The sequence below is a fragment of the Protopterus annectens genome, chromosome 10.part0 (assembly GCF_019279795.1).
Source record: "Protopterus annectens isolate FY-2018-M chromosome 10.part0, PAN1.0, whole genome shotgun sequence".
NCBI lineage: Eukaryota > Metazoa > Chordata > Ceratodontiformes > Protopteridae > Protopterus > Protopterus annectens.
The window spans coordinates 1,635,404,218-1,635,422,033 of record NC_056744.1 but is presented as its reverse complement, the minus strand read 5'-3'; the positions used below and the strand labels follow the sequence as shown (position 1 = coordinate 1,635,422,033).

General features: G+C 41.2%; 1 protein-coding gene across 1 annotated transcript in view; it reads right to left on the bottom strand.

Annotated features, from left to right (window-relative positions):
* Positions 1-15,392, bottom strand: part of LOC122813822 (beta-2-microglobulin-like) — a 229,721-nt gene extending 214,329 nt beyond the window's left edge. Inside the window, exon 1 of the mRNA XM_044086349.1 lies at positions 15,240-15,392. Coding sequence (XP_043942284.1) covers positions 15,240-15,303 — 64 coding nt within the window. The 5' untranslated portion in view covers positions 15,304-15,392. The remainder of the gene's footprint in view (positions 1-15,239) is intronic.
* Positions 15,393-17,816: the final 2,424 nt, after the last annotated feature.

Here is a 17,816-nt window from a genome sequence, read left to right as displayed (position 1 = left end):
GATGCATTAGGATAGCTCTGCTCAACCAGTCGGCAATCACGTTGGACTTCCCAATGCTTTCTAGTTGCAACGCATATACCAGGGAAGACACCGCCCACTGCCAAACTCTAAGAGCTTCTCTGCAAAGGGGGTATGATTTGGTTCCTCCCTGTTTGTTAAGATACCATACCACTGACATGTTGTCTGAGTGGACTGCAATTGTCCCTAGAGGGAGAAAGCTCTGAAGTGCTTGCAACGCTAATAGCACTGCTCTCATCTCCAACACATTGATATGCAAATGGGTCTCATGATCCTGCCACGTGCCTTGGACAGTCCTGCCAAGATAATGCCCCCCCCCCAATCTGGGAGGCATCCGTGGTCACCGTGGCAACTGGACAAGATGGGACAAAAGGCTTGCCCACATTGAGATTGCTGGTCCGAAGCCACCATCGTAAATCCTGATTGCACATGTCCATAATCAGAATAGGATGGAAGAGTGGAAGATACTGTAGTGACCACTGGGCGAAAAGCAGCCACTGAAGAACCCCCATGTCTGGCAAGGGGAACTAGCATGATCGTGGCAGCCATGGTAAAAAGGCCCTCATGAGTTCCGTATCAAGTTCAGCGCCGATAAAAATGACACGCTGCGAGGGCAACAAAGTCGATTTTTTCCAATTTAGAGTAATTCCTAACCTTTGGCACAGTGTAATGGTGGCGCCCGCCCCTGGTCTGTAACAGTAGATGCCTGGTGGTGGCAGAAAGGAGCCAGTCATTCAGGTACAGAAACACTTTGAATCCCTGACGTCTCAAGTGAGCCGTTACTACTGCCATGCATTTGGTGAACACCCTAGGGGGCTGTGGTGAGACCAAAGGGCAGAGCGCGAAAATGAAAATGACTGGCTCCCAGCCGGAAGCGTAGAGGACTTCTCGATGCCCTGTCCATCTTGATATGTTAGTAAGCATCTTAGAGGTCGATGGAGCACATCCACACATCTTTCCCTAACAGAGGGAGCATTGACTGCAAGGTGACCATGCGGAAGTTGGACTTTATGAAGGTTCAATCGGCTGAGATCCAAGATGGGTCTCAGGTCCCCTGTTCTTTTCGGCACCAAAAAGAAACTGGAGCAAGTCCCTAATCCTACTTGGTCTGCAGGGACAGGCTGGATGGCTCTCTTTGAAAGCAACTTTTTTATTTCTAAAAGTTGCGGAATCCCTGTGACCCTCTTGGTTGGCGGGGGAGGAGAAAAGAAGGGAATATGATAACCTCTGGAAATCATCTTTAATACCCACTCGACTTGGGTGACATCTTGCCAGGCTTCTGGGAATAAAGAAATGCGACCCCCGACCGGCTCCAGAGACGCACAGTCGGGCCTCCCTTCAGGAGCGCTAATGGGGAGAACCACAAAAGGAATCACGGCCCCCCTGATTACACGGGCCTCCTCTGCCTCTAGGGCAGCATCTACCTGAATTTCCACCCCCTCCCCACATCTGGAAGGAGAATCACTTTGAAAGTCCTGTAAAAAAGTCTGCGACTTCCTGAACCACATTTTCCCACCCCTCTGGTCCTTGGGGCAAGGTCTAGAAGGCATGGAAAAAAACGGACTTCCACAGCAGACAGGGTTTTTCCTTCCTGCTCACACCTAGTGAGTGCGTCCTTCACCTTGGTTCCAAAGGAATGATGAACCGTCAAGGGGCATTTGTGAACGTAGACTTGGAAGGCCTCAGAGAAATTGCACAAGCGCATCCAGGAGCGTCTCCCAAGACGGACTCCGGAACCCGCTGCCCTACTCGCTCCGTCAGCTGCGTACGAGATCAGCCTCATGGAGGAGTTGGTAAGGGAATTTAGAGTAGAGTAGACATCTGTTCATTGAACTTCTGTGCCACAGCATCAGAAATGTTACCCTGTAGAGAATTGCCTAGTTCTTTCAGGAGATCTCTCTGGAGCATTGTAAAATGAGTAAAGTAGTTCAGTGACCGCAGTGTAAAGGCCACTGAGGTAAACACATGCTTCCCATACCTGTCCATGGCCCGGGACTCCTTGTTAAGCGGATGGATGGTACATGAGGTTTCAGCAAGTTCCTTCTTGGTGGCTGCTGCCAACACCATGGCATCTACTGGAACGCCTTTTGTTAGATAATCCTTGGTGGACAATATTGGGTCTCCTAGGGACCAGTTCCACAGTGTCAGGAGTTCCCCACACCTTTCTACAGACAAGATCTAGTAGCTCATCGAAAGGGGGGGAAATCCAAGAGGTGGAAGGTTGAGACCCGAAAGCCTTCAGGAACACAGACTCCTTATCAGAAGGGGATTTGGAGGCCAGCCGCCTCTCTGCTTCAAGATAAAGGATATCTGAAAAAGAGATCTTCAGAAGATGACTTTGGGACCCCTATGACTCCTTGAGGTCGGTATCCGACGTGACAAGACTCATCCAGGGAGTCTATGCGTTTCCTCTTACACAAACTCTTTCTGGCTGGCTCCTCAGGCAAAAACGTTGGGGGGGGGGCCTTCAGAAAGTTGGGGACCCCTTCTGGAGATATCCTGAGGCTTTGGGTCTCTGCTGTCCAAGGATAGAGGGTGATCCGAAACTGACACCAGTGCTGAAGGGGGCAGAGTATCAGTGCCGTAGGATGCAGGCGATGACCTGGCCAGTACGCTCCTCATAACCTCGAAGGCCAATCTTCCCGGCTCCGAAGGCCAACTAACTGTAGAGGATACAGTAGTAGCCCTCGGCGCTGAGGTGCGAAGCACGTGTCAGGTTCAAGCTCACTTGAGCCAAAGCACCGAGGGGAAGGCTCAGAACCGATGAAGCTCGATCCAAGCCCTCTCCCTCGGGTCCGACCGGAGAACTGTGAAACCTCCACCCCGTGGATGGGTGGAGAGTGGAAATCTGAACAGAGAGGCCAGGCAAGGCTACTGGAACCAACCTAACGGCACCTGACGGAACAGACAACTCTGGCTCCGAAGAGGAACAATAAGCAATGAAGCGGCCATGGGCTCTGGAACCGACTAGGTCAGAGCCGAAATCAATTTGGCCAGCACCGATGACTGAAGCAGTTTCTTCACCACTATCAACGTCCTCAAGGACCTGGAAGATATAGTTGGAGATCTGGATCTCCCTATAGAGAAGACTTGCGTGAAGGAGAAACCGGTCAAATAACTGGAGACTGGCTCCGAAAGGCAATACACTACCTTCTGTCGGCACTGAAGGAGAAGCTGCTCTAGCCACTTTCTCTGTTGGCTCCGAAGAAACAGACGGAGCCGGAGAGTGCTTCTTGGAAATCTTTTTGTCCTTTTTAGCTGGAGAGGATAAGGCACTGGAAGGCTTAGCCAAGTCTTCCTCGAAGGAGTGTTTAAGCAGTCCTTTCAAAATGAGCTTGTTCTTCCTCTCTTGTAACATACGGGGACTGAAGGAATGACAAAACAAGCAGGACTCTTGGGACTGAAGGAATGACAAAACAAGCAGGACTCTTGGAGGTGAATAGCCCCCAAGCAGTACACGCACACGAAGTGCCCATCAGTTAACGACATCTTATTGCTGCATTCACACTTTTTAAAGCCCGAAGGCCTGTGCTCCTTAGAATCCTTGGACATGCTAAATAAGGAGTACAGACACAGGTACAAAACTTGTACACACACTAGACCAAACTAAACCCAGAGCGGGAAACTAGAGCCTCTAACTAAAAACGGCCTAGCAACCGGCGGGAAGAAGACTACAGGGAGAACTAGGTCCTCTAACTTAAACGGGCCTAGCCCGGGGAAAGAAAGTCAGGATAACACCACTAGCCAGACAGAACACTAAATCTAACAGGATGGAGGACCAAACCAAAGACCACACGAAAACACTGGGGAGGACTAGGTCCTCTAACAAACGGGCCTAGCCCGTAGGAAGAAAAGAAACGGACGGGATACCAAAAACAGCCAACGAAAGGGCCACAAACAGCAAGAGAAACAAAACAAAGGCAGTAAAACACTACTACCATACACACACACACAAGCTATGAAAATAGCTTTTTTTGAGCAACAAAAGTCAAAAGCATACTTGGCCACGGCCAAAAGCAAGACCATGTCCGAGCGTAAAGAGTGGCAAACGAGATCTGGAGAACAGACCTGTTGCATGATGGGATACCTCTTAGCCATGAGCCAATTGAAGACTTCGAGCTAGAGTATGGCTGAGTCAGAGCTGAGGTTTGGCTCCGAATCCACGGGTAAGAATGAAGGCAAGATTTGACTACATAACATCCAAGATTATCCTGATGCCCACACAATCACTAAACCAAGCAATGCTAAAGAAAAGAAAAAAAAATTCCATCGGCTATGCTAAAAAGAAAGAAAGAAAGAAAGAAAGAAAGAAAGAAAAAGCTAAAATCCACATACTAGAAAACAGCTACATTTGCGGCCCAACCACTGCCCAGCACTCTTGCCTTTACCATACTAAACAAAATAAATACAGTGCCTAAATGTAGTTATGGGCTTTCTGTACGCAAGCTACTACTCAGTCAATGCAACATCATAATCCCATTACTTAAGTGACATTCCTCAGTTAGAGCTCTCAGATCTGACAAAAAGATTGCCTTCAGTCACAAAAATAACACCAGCTTATAAGAATATGAAGGACGGAGGTGCCCTATCTGGGGACTGGAACCCACCCACCTTTGAACCAAGAATACTGGACAGTCTACCTTTAAAATAACCAAAACAATGCCACCTTCTAACAACTGGTTCGTACAAGCTAATTACATTATTTTTCAACCTCGTCTTATGATCACTTAATACCCCAGCCATGATACACCTCAATTAATTTCTCTCAAAGAAAAATAAAAATAAAATAATCTCTAACAAATATCAATACATTTTAATTTACTTACATTTGCTGACCGGGAATGTCCGACTGGACACAGGTCCATTTTCAGCAGAGGCCCAGGGAGAAATGCTCCACAAATTAAAATATTATAAACATAGTTACAGATGAAGAAGCCTAGCAATTAAAATATTACAAACTTAGTTACAGATGAACATAGTACATTCAGTAGATAACTAGCATCTGTTCTATCCACGAAGTCATAGCAGATATTATGGCAGTAACTTCTTATTGTAAATAAGCATGGAAGTATCACAGCTTGCCGTAAATCAAAAGGCAGTTTGTGGGGTGGAAGAGAAGTAGAGAGTAGATGGAGTGGGAGAAGTTACAGGGAGAGTTACAAGGGCATAGCCAGCATGTTTTTAGGTGCACTTTAAGTAAAGCTTTGATGTGGGTGCATGATGGTAGACAGGTTATTGTGGGGGGGTCATAATTTGGCTATAGCGCTGGAGAATAGTGCTTCTCCAGCAGTGTTATTGACTCTAGTTGATTTTTGTTGCTGAATCGTAGTGGTCTGGTGGTGAGATACGGTTGGAGTAGATACTTTAGGGATGGGACCTTTAGAGGATGGTTAACCAGTTTGTGGGCGAGTGCGAGTTGATACCATTGAAGGAGGTGAGGGAATTCTAGCCAGCCTAGTTCGGTAAGTGACAGACAGTGGCAGGATGCCCCAGTGGCGAATTTGGCGATTTTGTTGTAGTAGGTCTCGAGTTTATTTAGATTGCATTGCCTTAGGTTGGTATATAAAGTAGGGTGGAGATAAGGTGCGAATTTGCAACTGAAATCCTAGCTGCTTTGGTGAAGAGTTGCTTATTTCTGTATAAGGCTCCTAGTGTTTGGTGGACTTTGTTTATGGTCATGGATATGTGAATGTCAAATTTGAGATTGTCTATTTCAACTCCTAGCAATTTGGTGTGATCTGTTGGGTGGATAGTGGTGTTGTCTTTTGCTGTGATGTTAAAGTGAGAGTGGTTTTGAGTAGGTTTTGTTGGTTTGAAGATTAGGAGTTTAGTTTTGTTTGGGTTGAATATTAACTGGGCATCGGACAGCCATGTTTCAGAGGAAAAGGCATCCTGTGTGACCTTTTGCAGTTCGGGTAGGGACTGGGCTGAGCAGATGATGATTGAGTCATCTAAATACTGTAGGTGTGCGCCATGTTTGGTGGCAGAGGCTAGATTATTGGTGAAAACAAAGAGGAGTAGGGGTCCAAGGATGGATCCTTGGAGAACACCAATAGAGACGGGTAGTTGGGGAGATATGTCATTTTGCCATACAACAGATTGATGGCGGTCAGACAGGTAACTTTGAAACCAGTTGGTGACCGATTGAGAAAAGGATAGGTTACGGAGTACAGAGGAGTTGTTTGTGTGGGACCATGTCAATGCTTTAGATAGGTCTCTAGGAAAGTAGCAGAGGAGAGTTGGCCATTGTTTTTATGGTGAAGGATAGTGTAAGAGTAAGGCAATGGTGGTGCTATGGTTTGGTTGGAAACCATGTTGAGAATTAGAAAGGTTGTTAGTAAGGCGGTAGTCTGAGATTTGAGTGTGAATGCATCTCTCTAGTATTTTGGAGAGTGGAGATGCGGTAGTTGGTTAGTTCTGTGGAGGGGCCACCTTTGTGAAGGGGAATGATGTGTGATATTTTCCATAGTGTAGGGACGTAACATTCTGACCGAGATCGGTTAATCAAGATGGATACTGGGTAGGCTAGGGCGTCAGCTGCAATTTGTAGGAATTCACTTGGGAGGTTGTCTACTGCTAATTTTGTGGGTTTAAGTTTAGTTAAGACTTTTCTTATGTTGGAGGTAGGAATGGGAGAAAATGAGGACAGTGTGGGGAGATTACTGGGTGAAGGTGTGGGGTGTAGGGGAGGGGGGGTGTTGTCTAGCTAGTGATAGTACAGTTTGTCTGAAGTGTGTGTTGAATGAGGTAGCAATATTTTCTGAGGAGTGAGGAATGTTAGGTGTAGGGGTATTGATTTTACCTGGGTGGAAGGTGGAGTTTATGGAGGTCCAGAATTGTTTGGGGTTGTGTTGGGAGGAGTTAAGGGCAGACTGGTAGTATTGGATTTTGTCCTCCTTTATTAGCTTTTTGACTATTGCGTAGTTCTAGGAATTTCTGTCTAGCTGAGCAGGTTTGGGTTTTGCGCCAGTGTTCCCAGGCTTTCTCTTGGTTTCCCATTTCTGATCTAGTGGTTTTCTGCAGCCATGGGGAGGGTTGGGCTTTGGTTCAGGTAAGTCTTATGGGGGCATGGTTATTTAGGATGCTTAGGAAGGTAGTATTGAAAAATTGGACTGCATCATCTAGGCTGAGGTAATTTAGAGGGTGCCAGTTACATTCTTTGACGGATGAGATGAATTTGATTGGGTTAAAGTGTAGTTTTTTTTTTTTAATGTATTTGATGGTAGACGACAGGTTTAACTTGGTATAAGTGTTTTTTGAGTAGAAATGATCACTGATCTGATAGGCAGCCTGCTATATAGGACTGGGGAATCTTGCTGACTAGTATTCAATCCAGGGTAGTGTACTTGGGGAGTTTTTATTTATTCTGGTTGGTGACTGGGCTAGTTGGGTGAAGCCATGAAGGTTTAGATGCTGGGTTGGATGGTTCCCGCAACAGGATTGCCAATCAATATTGAAGTCACTTAAAATTATGGTCTCGAGGGAGATGGTGGGTAGTCCAGCTGAGGAGGTTTTCAAGTGGAGGGATATTTTGGCCAAGTGGGAAGCAGCATCCTATTATGTTGATGGTTTTATTATGGTTTATTTTCAGGTTGGTATATACGATTTCTTCCTTGGCAATTTGGGGAGCTGATGAGTTCAGAATCTGGATGTTTAGATGCTGTTTAAATATTATAGCTACACCACCTCCTTTTTTGTTTAGTCGGTCTAGTCTTAGTATGTTGTAAACATTAGGCACGATTTGCTCACTGGTAATGTGAGATTTTAGCCAGGTTTCTGTCAGGATGATTATATCTGGGGAGCATAAGTCTACGGTGGCATGGAGTTCACGGACTTTGTTGGCTATACTGTTGATATTTAGGCTTAGCAGGAGGAGGTCATTTGGTTTTCTACTGTCTGGGATTTGGGAGATGTGGTTGTTAGTCTGATTGTTAGAAGTGGGGTTGGAGATGGAGGGGCCAGGGATGGGGTGGATGTCTCCACTGAGGGCAAGCTTTGATATGCATGAGGTTATTAGTTTTATCAGTTTGTGAAAGAGTTTGCATTTTAGGGAAACTTTATGATTGGGCGCAGTCAATAACAGACGTGGTGGGAGGGTTATTTTGTTAACTTGTAGGGATGCATTTAGTTAATTTTAGTTGATAGAATATGAGGGGGATGCATAGGGATGGATCTTGAGTTGGTGGGAGAGGAGCAGAGTGAGGGTGAGTCATGAGTGATGGAGTGAATAGTTGTACAGTGGAAGTGGTTGAGTGGGGGTATAATGGAGTTTTGGTAAGATGTAAGATATGCAAGGAGAGGGTATGCAAAGAGTATAAGTATGGTATGCTTATTCATGTTAGCAGAAGAGGAGGGGTAGTAGTGGGAAGATGGTGAATTTAGAGTTGGGAGTAGTGTTGTGGTTGGGGGTAAAAATGATGGGAGGGTTTTGTTCTAATAAAGGTAGGACCAATGGGGGTGGGGAGCGAAGCGGGCAGAGACCTGTTAGCTGTTCTTAGGAGGGGTTGTGGGCTGGAAAACACAGATAACAGAGAATACAGGCCTTTATATAACTTCTGTCTTATGCATTCCTAGTGGGGGAGGAGGGTAGGGATTAATTGCAGGAGGAGTCCTGTGGGAGTGATTGACAGGTCTCAACGAGATTCTGGAAGATGGGCAATTCAAACAAAAACAAAACAATCAATTGACTCAAACTGTAGGTAAGTGATATGGAGAGAGTACCAAGAGAATAGATGAACTGCAGTTAAGTAAATGGCAGTACAGTTCAAGGGGGAACTAAACTAGCAGAAGTTATTTCTGGTGTTACTAATTCTGGGGTAGTGCAGTTTTAGTTTGGAAGTGGATACCTATTGCCATACAAAAATATTCTAATATTTACTGGTCAGGATTTGTGTTAGGAAAACTGGGCTAGCTAGACAGTGCTCTGCAAAATTTTATATTTATTTGCATGTACAGCTCCTTCAAGCTTTTTTTTCTTATGAATTCTTGTTCAGTTTAAATTCATGCATTTTTTTATATCAATTTATTTTTTTAAATTCATGCACTTTTTTATATCAATTTATTTTTTTCAATATCATCAGTTATTTTTCATTGTAAATCTACACTAGGGATTGTTTCATTTTACATTTTTCCATAAATAGTACAATTTATGTTTTAACCCAGGACCCTTGTGAAAAACGGGCACTATTGGGCAGGACTAACCTGGTCAACAAAATAATAAAATTTAAATATTTACAGACCTATATCAATACCTATGCCCTTGAGAAATGTCCAACCAAGATTTTAGAGAAATCACATAAAAAATCATGCAAAAAGTATTTACATCAAGCATATTTGTCTTTTACAGAACGACAGACAGCTTAAAAAATAATCAACTATACAACATCAAACACTACACAAACTATCACATTATAGTTTTTCCACAGGATAGACTCTGAAGAACATATGTAAATACTGTTTTTTTTTTTTTCAGGACACCATGTTTTACTGAAAGTGAATCAAGAACCGGTTGCTTCTTAAATAATGTTTTGCTGAAAGTGAATCAAGACTTCTAGAAATACCTAAATTACCATTAGGGTACCTAAAACAGTGACAAAGTGGGGTAGAATTTAAAAGAAAAAATTCAGTGCACAAGTGTCAGACAAACAAGAGCTACATTTAGAATGATGTAAGAAAGTACTGTTTTACAGGGAAAGTGGCAAGAATAAGCAGGTTACGAGAAGACACTGTGGAACTTTGGAGAACAGCTAGGTTTCTAAATTAATGTAAACAAAATAAAATTCATAGTAGCACACATGGAACTATGAATCGATACGATAAAGTACAGTTTTACAAAAAAGTGGAAAGAAAAATAAGTTGTTACCAACTGTGGAACTTAGAAAACAGCTAGCTTTTTAAATAAGAACAAGAAATAAATGGGAATGCGACTGACAGACTTCCCGGAGCGGTCTGTCGTCTGATGATCCAGTCATAAATTTTTGTTTTGAACCTCTGTGTACAGTGCCGCATCCCAGAATGAGCTGTAAACTCATAGCCTTCTTTTATTTTTATATTTAAGGAACCAAGTTCTATTTTTCACATAGGTTTACTTAATGTGCAAGAAGTTTACTTAATGTGTAAGAATTTTACCAATTACCCATGGAAACCTTATCAAAGCAAAAACGATCTGTGTAAGAGTAACTTGGAAAAACAAACAGTTTTAGCAGGGTAAAAGACCACAAACACAATTTCATTTTACTATACATATTAGTAGATTTGCACTGTTTTTACTACCAAAACATCAAATGATTTTAAAAAGAAATCACGTTAACTGAACATATGCTACAGTTACAGGTACACTGTTTAAAATTAGAACTGCCCCCCCTACACACACACACCCTCGTAAGAAGGCGCACAGCAATTAAGTGTTACATGCGTTATACTAAGGAAACATTTCAGAATCGATCAGTGCAGCCTATCTAAAATAGGAGGTTATTGACCTTTGTGGTCAGAAAAAATACTCTTATACATATTACTGTTCATTTTAAAATTATTCACCTTAATGTCAAGGGTATAAGCCATGCACAGTCAGTTTCAGAGTATATTTTTCTGAGGTGGTCTCAAAACAAGGCTTACACAGATGAAAAGCAGAACATCCCAAACTAATGACTAGATCTCTGACTGGTACACTGGTTGTAAGACAATGGTGAAGTTATCTGAAGAAAACCCTCTCCTCAGTTTTATTGAAGGCAACATGTATAAAGCACAGTTGGCGGTTTGGACCAGCATTTAAAAAACACAGTTTCTGAATGTGAAGTGAGATGGAGAGTGTATTAGGAGGTCAAAATGCAAATTACTGGTTTCACCCAGTCATGTCCACTGACATTCATCTGTTACAGCTGGTCTATTCCATCCTTACAGTCAGTTTACTTACTAACATGGGCTTCACCATCTACCAATAACTTTCAGGACAACAATCCTGTAAACAAGTTTACAAGAATGAGTTGGCGAAAAAAAACAGATACACATTACTTATCAATCATCACCACGGGTAACAGGCTGAAGGACTTGTCAGCTGGACTACGTCAAATTTCACACAGCAGCTGGTAATGCCAAACCCAGCTCTTGTGAATAAAAACACCAAACCCTGTGGTTAAAATCTAAACAATGGAAATATTTTAGAGGTTTGACACTACTAGATATTAACCGACAGATACATAACAGACAGGTATCCATAGCCGGCTTTAGGCACCAGTGAACCCTGTAGTCGCTGGGGGCCCCTGTCCTGGGGGAACTCCCCAACCACAGCAAGTTACCTTATCTTGATAGCATGTTTATCAAGCTAACAAAGGGTAGTACAACAATCTTATATACTTTAAAACCAGGTGGGTAGTAACTCTTGTTTAGATCTACTTTAAAATTCAAAAGATATCTCTGGTTATAGTAACGGTCTTTTATCAAGGAACAGGCTTCACAATTCCATTAAATATATTTTACCACTGGCATACTGCCTCTGGCTTACTTAAAGCCCTGCTTGGTGGACATTCTCTCCACTAAAACCAACATAGCCAGCTTTAGGTACCAGCAATACCTGTGAATGCAAGCAGGCCCCGTAATCATCCTTGACTGTGTGGGGCCCCACAACGGCAGCTTATGGTTAGGAAAATGTACCAATTTCCTGATTATGCTCTTTAACCTGAACAGAGCTGTGGCATGACCCCATTAGGCTATAACTGATAATTAACATAAGCAAGGTAAGCAGTAGAAAGATAAACAGGTTGGAATGAATGATTTTAGTGCAAACCTTGTATTTTAGGAACAGCTGATTCTTCTCTTCAGGGATGTTTTTTTTCAGGGAGTTTTACAAATACTGAAAGAACACCAGATTCTATAACCCTCAACTTCTTTGCAGAAGAATTCAACACAATACCAAAAATAACAGCAGAATAAAGGCTCAAAATTAGGAACATGTTTTAAATATTAACCAAAGTCACTTAAAAAAGTTAATAAAATAGTTCACTCTTAGCATCAACATGCATTATTTGGACAATAAGAAGTTTGTAAACCTCTGATGCCTGGAATTATTGGCGGTCTGTATTCCTGAATGATTTATTAGCAAATCAAACTTTTTATGAAGGACAGGGCAAAATTAGGAGCAAAATCAGAGGTTGATGAAAGTTGCAGGTATGCATTACTCCTCACAGAGGTAAATGAAAGTGATTTACCCCTGCTGCAGTTTGACGACTGTTACACAGCAGTCACTGATCTGGTGTGGCAGTACCAATGTTGCACAGTGTATTACAATTTGCTGAAATAAGTACAAAAAACTGGTATTGCTGTGTGTGTGCTTGTAAAAAAATATCACTTTTTTTTTTTATCTCTGCATATACCCAGTAATGCCAGGACACATACGTTATTCTTCTGGGTATCAATGAAAAATGTAGCCAACAAGTTATTTCAAAAATAATGCATAAAATATGTCAACAGAACATTCAGACACTTCACTCTTAAAGGAATCTGGTGGCCCCCCACTACCAAGTCTGTATAAATTGATACAGGGGGCTCCCTCGACTGTGTGAGGACCCCACAAAAGCTGTTGCTGGTTGAAGAAAAATGTATTAATTTTCTGGATTATGCTCTTTAACCTCAACATGGCTGACCTTGTTAGAATAAAGCTGATAATGCCCTCTGCTCTCAAATGTACCCATTCTAAAATCAGCCCTGCTCAGATGTGTGTACAGAAAGCCGATATAAGTTATGTGGGGGTTGTGGGGACTAATTTTAACTTTCATTACAGTCAAACCATAGAGGTGTGCACATGGTCATTACAGCTTTTGTTTGAACAGAGGACAGCGTAGTCATGTTTTTTTTTACTTTTCTCAGACCTCAGAGATGTAGAAAGAAGGTTGCTACAGCTTGTGTAGGAGCAGTGTACTGTCTAGGTGCAACAAAGTAAGACGTATTACTGTAATCTTTATTTTTTTCAGTTTCACATCAGGCACATTTTCAGGTAGCTGCCTTTGATGGTTAAAGTTGGGGAGTGAGGAGGCAGGTTATGTATATGTATATCAGCACTCACTTGAAAAACATGCCTGGGGCAATTTGAACCTCTGCTTTCACCCCAGTCCAACACCTGAGGGATGCATAGGCAGTGACTTTTTTTTTTTGGGGGGGGGGGGGTTAGGAGGCAGGCCATATTTCCAGATTGTAGCTACTGTTTTATCATCTTTGAATATTAAGCCTTGGGCACAACTTACGTTTTCCTTGAACGAAAACAAAAGGACTGAAATTCTTTTCTTACTCATGGCTTTTGTTTAGGACACCACTGGATTAAAAGATTGGGAAATATTCTAAAATGCATCCTAGAGCATATATACACCTATGGCTTCTCGGGCCCGGCTTATCTGGGTTATTTCCTAAATGGTTATTACTGTGCTGTCTTGGTCAGGAAAGATGGGCTGAAAGAATGCAAGGAAAACCTAAGATGAACAGCAACACAATTTCTTTCAGCATACAGACAGCATTTCACCCAAAAGGCTAACATTGTGTAGGCCTGCTGTACTGTGAGAGCATTGTAGCTACAGGTCAGTCTGTATACACTACACCAAACAAACAGTTTGCAGTATGAACTAAAAGGTTGCTTTGGAGGAGTGGCAGTGACATGATACTTAGTTCCTGGGGTCCCCGAATTTGACATTTGCTGGGGGCCCCCAAAACTGCAGTATCACTAAAACGATAAGAGCAAAAGTAGCACAGACAACAAAGCAAGCACTTAAGTCAGGCATACCAATTCCTCTCAACCACCCAGACTTTCTTAAAACAGCCCGATTTCTCTTACTTTTTTTTTACCTGCTCCTCATACAATGCTTTTTTTCTGCCCAACCACTGGTGATCAAGGACAATGACAGACATATGAGCTTCAGGATCACATCTTTCACAACACCAATGCAAACCTTGCTATTATTTGTACCTTTCTAAGTTTATAAACAATATGTTCCTGCCTATTAATCTTGGTTTCCACTGTGAAAATTGTTCATGAAGATCAGTGCTCTACCCGGAAAACGAGTGAAGAGCGGTATAGGTAAACTCACTGTACGCGACTTAGTTTATTTTTTCTGAGCAACCATCTTGCATTCCCAACACACTGCAAACGAATGCCTTCAACACTGATCTATAGACACATGCCCAAGTGTACCCCATTACGAGGAACGTACCTCATTTGGGGTCTTAAAAAGTTCATGTTCCTCGAAGTTCCACACTGAAAGACAGTCACACATTCAGGGTTAGGAATTTGTTTAAGTGAAATCCATTGTAAATAGAAATGGATCACATTCATTAAAAGATTAGGGTTACCACCTGTCCCACTTTGCGAGGGACAGTCCCTCTTTGGGCAGTTGTGTCCTGACAAAAAATTGTAAAAATGGCAAATGTCCTAAGATTTTAGGACAAAATTATTTCCTATATTTTATGTAATAGTTGCATAAAACAGTTATTCTGTATCTAAAATACCTAAATGTTATAAGAAACAGAATAAGCAACTAAAATGCTACAAGAATAAGCTTTTATTTAGGCAAAAACCTTTTTACTGACTGTGGGTATGTGTCGGCCTGTAAAATCTGATATTTGTACCAAAAATGTCCCACTTTGGCCATTTGAAATGGTGGCAACCCTATAAAAGATCTTTATAATTAAACCAGCATATTTAACCATCCTATGACCTTCCTAGCTGAAGCTGTTAGTAAGCCATTAGTATGTGCTCCACATTTTGCCCATTTGTTTTTGGACATGGAAGGTTGAGAGCGATGTGTAGTCTACATACATGGAGACAGAAATACTCCCTAAAAAACTAACTTTTTGTAATTCTAAAGAATAACATTTGAAAGTGACGCGTAAAATTCTAAAGCCAAAGGGGGTTGACATTGTTATGATACAGAAGTAGACTTTTTAAATGACAAATGGGTGATGGGGATAAGTTACACCAATGCGAGGCCTGACTACAAAACAGGAGTGTTTGGCTAGCGTCAGAAATCTTGTAACGCAGTACTGATGACAAAAACAAGAGTTTAATCAGAAACATAACCAAACTTGAAACAAATTTAGTAGCACATTTTATTAGATTGCTTTTATATTAAAACAAGCCGCAGCCCTTGAAATCGCCCTCAGTATGTTACGTCCAACAGATGATAGACTACATCTGAAACGTTATATTAAAGCTTTATGAAGCCCTTAAAGCAGACCCTTACCTGCGTCAGATAAACATATGATGGCCAATCCAATGACGGCTACAAGAAAATCTTTGCGAGCCATTGTTCGCTAATAACTTAAACCTTTAGAATACAAACGTCCGTCTGTCTCTAACTACTCAGGTTATAAATAAACATTCACTTTCGTTTTCTGCTTTAAGTGTCACTCCATCCTCACTCAAAACTGCCTGTTGACACAATTTTCGCCAATCCCGTCGGACTGTAATAGTTACGTCACAAGTTGCTAGGTGGAACTCTATAACTAAGGTTTGGTCTGGGTAGTCCCCGCGTTGGGTTTGGGCTTCATGACTGTTGATGAGCTAGTGAACATGATGTAATTAACTTTCGATGCTCTCATGGTCCGCCATACCTGTCAACTGACCCTAACGATTGGTTTTGGCTCAATATTAAAGAAAAAAAAAATCCGTTCTAGTGCAGCCCATAGCTCTCGACGAATCAGGAATAAATCTAATCAAAATCAGGAGCAAATACAAAAGTATCGGGCACCCTTTTAAACTATTAGTACTATTAAGGTGAGACATGGATGGAGTTTTTTTAACTGATATCCATGGTAAATAAATATGAATCGTATTCTTTAAAGGATCTATTTATAAGGAAAATCAGCATATATTAACCATTGCATAACTTTCCTAGTTGAAGCTGTTGGTAAGCCATTAGTATGTGTTCCACGTGTCTATTTGTTCCACATTATGAAAGCTAAGTGTTCCTAATTTGGAAATATAAAGTTGAGAGTTACGGATGTGAATTTGTACGTTTTCTGAATTAAAAGAAATCCACAACTGTAATTATTAGTTATTAAATATAATTTTCTGCAGACGTCACCAGGTTTAGGAGTGATTAGAAAGGACAAAGCTAAAATTTTGGTCAAAAGCATGGGTATGAAATTCCAGTCTAAACGGTGATTTAGGAAGAAGAGGTAGTGGATTACACTTCATGACAATAATTTGAGTTATATATTTATTTTACTTAAAACCTGCATGTTAATTCACATTTTTTTTAACGTCAACCCCCGGGTGACACCCTCATGTTTCTGTACTCCTGCAGTTTTGTATTCTAAGTGAAATGCTAGTTTGGAAAGAGCCATCATGATTAGTGAAAAACCCTCTTTCAGAGACATTTTTTAAACATTGCGAACCATACTATTGTTCAACATACATTTTTTTATTATTAAAGGGATCTGAGGTTATTACAATGTATACGGTAATCCCTTTAGTGTCCATAACATCAAATGAAGATTTGCTAATTTGGCACACAAACTGAAAACACTGGTGTTATTCCCTTAAAATACCATGTTATAGTATCATTGATAAATATGTATAACCTACTATTAAGTACATTGATGGAGTATATCTGCAGCAATACTACTCTCTGTCTTTACACAGTATTAGAGGGAAAGTTGAACTATTTTAAAAATATATAAATTATGTGCGCTCACTATATTGTATTGGCAGGTTGATCAATCTTCTGCACTACCTTTCATAATATGGAATGGTAAAAATGTTGAGCACATACTAGCAGCTTACCAACAGCCAAGAAGATCACAGGAAGGTTACATAGTTCTCCAACTTTCATCAACAGAATGAGGAATACTGTCTGTCATAACCTGGAACAAACAGACAAAATGTGGAACACGTACTGACAGCTATTCACAACTTCAACTAGGAAGCTCACAGGATGGTTATCATTTTGATGAATTCATATGATTCAGAAATATTTGTTATGTGTATCAGTTAAAAATACATAATATTGAATTTGTGGCAGACCCTTTCAATATGGAACTTTGAGAAACATGAACTTTTTAAGACCCAATGACCCTCATGCTATCATGTTAAATAAATAGGTTTCGTATAACTTCCAGTTTCTAGTGCATACAAACCATAATCCAGCACCAATTACACCTAGTTCTGCTCTCCAATATTGAAATTTATCAAAGTAATTCTCTGAGCAGCTTGTTGAAGGTGACAAATCTTTTGGAAGTTTGTATACATTGCTTTTTCCTGATCCCTTAGAACCTATTATTGGTATCCAGCCAGTGAGTAGAACATATGGCTTCTTATTCGTAACTTGCTTTTCTGATTGCAAGTGTCACTCAGTACTTGTTGTATAAGGATACTAAGAGCTGATAAAAAATCTTATTCTTGATTCCAGTTGTAGCAGATAATTGTACAGCCATGCTTTGACCCTCTTTCCCAGCACAGTTAGGAATATTCCCAGACAAATAATGATAATGTTTTAAATAATGTCAGTGGTCATCGCAAGCATCACAATCAGGATACATAGATTATGACATTTTTCAAGAATAAGAAGCTAACTAGTATAGATTTTTAACAAACATATTTGTTACATTTCTCCTTGAAAAGCATGTTTCTTATAAGAATCTTTAAGCAAGTCCCACCATCTGTAGGTGTATTCTGGAGAAAATATGAACTAGAAATACAATATATAGTACTGTAAACTGCGGAGTCTTGGGCTGTCATCATATAAAGGCTCTTAAGGATCTAGGTTTGCATCCTGATTGTTGTCCGTGGAGCAGCTTTAACAACAAAAAAAATCTTT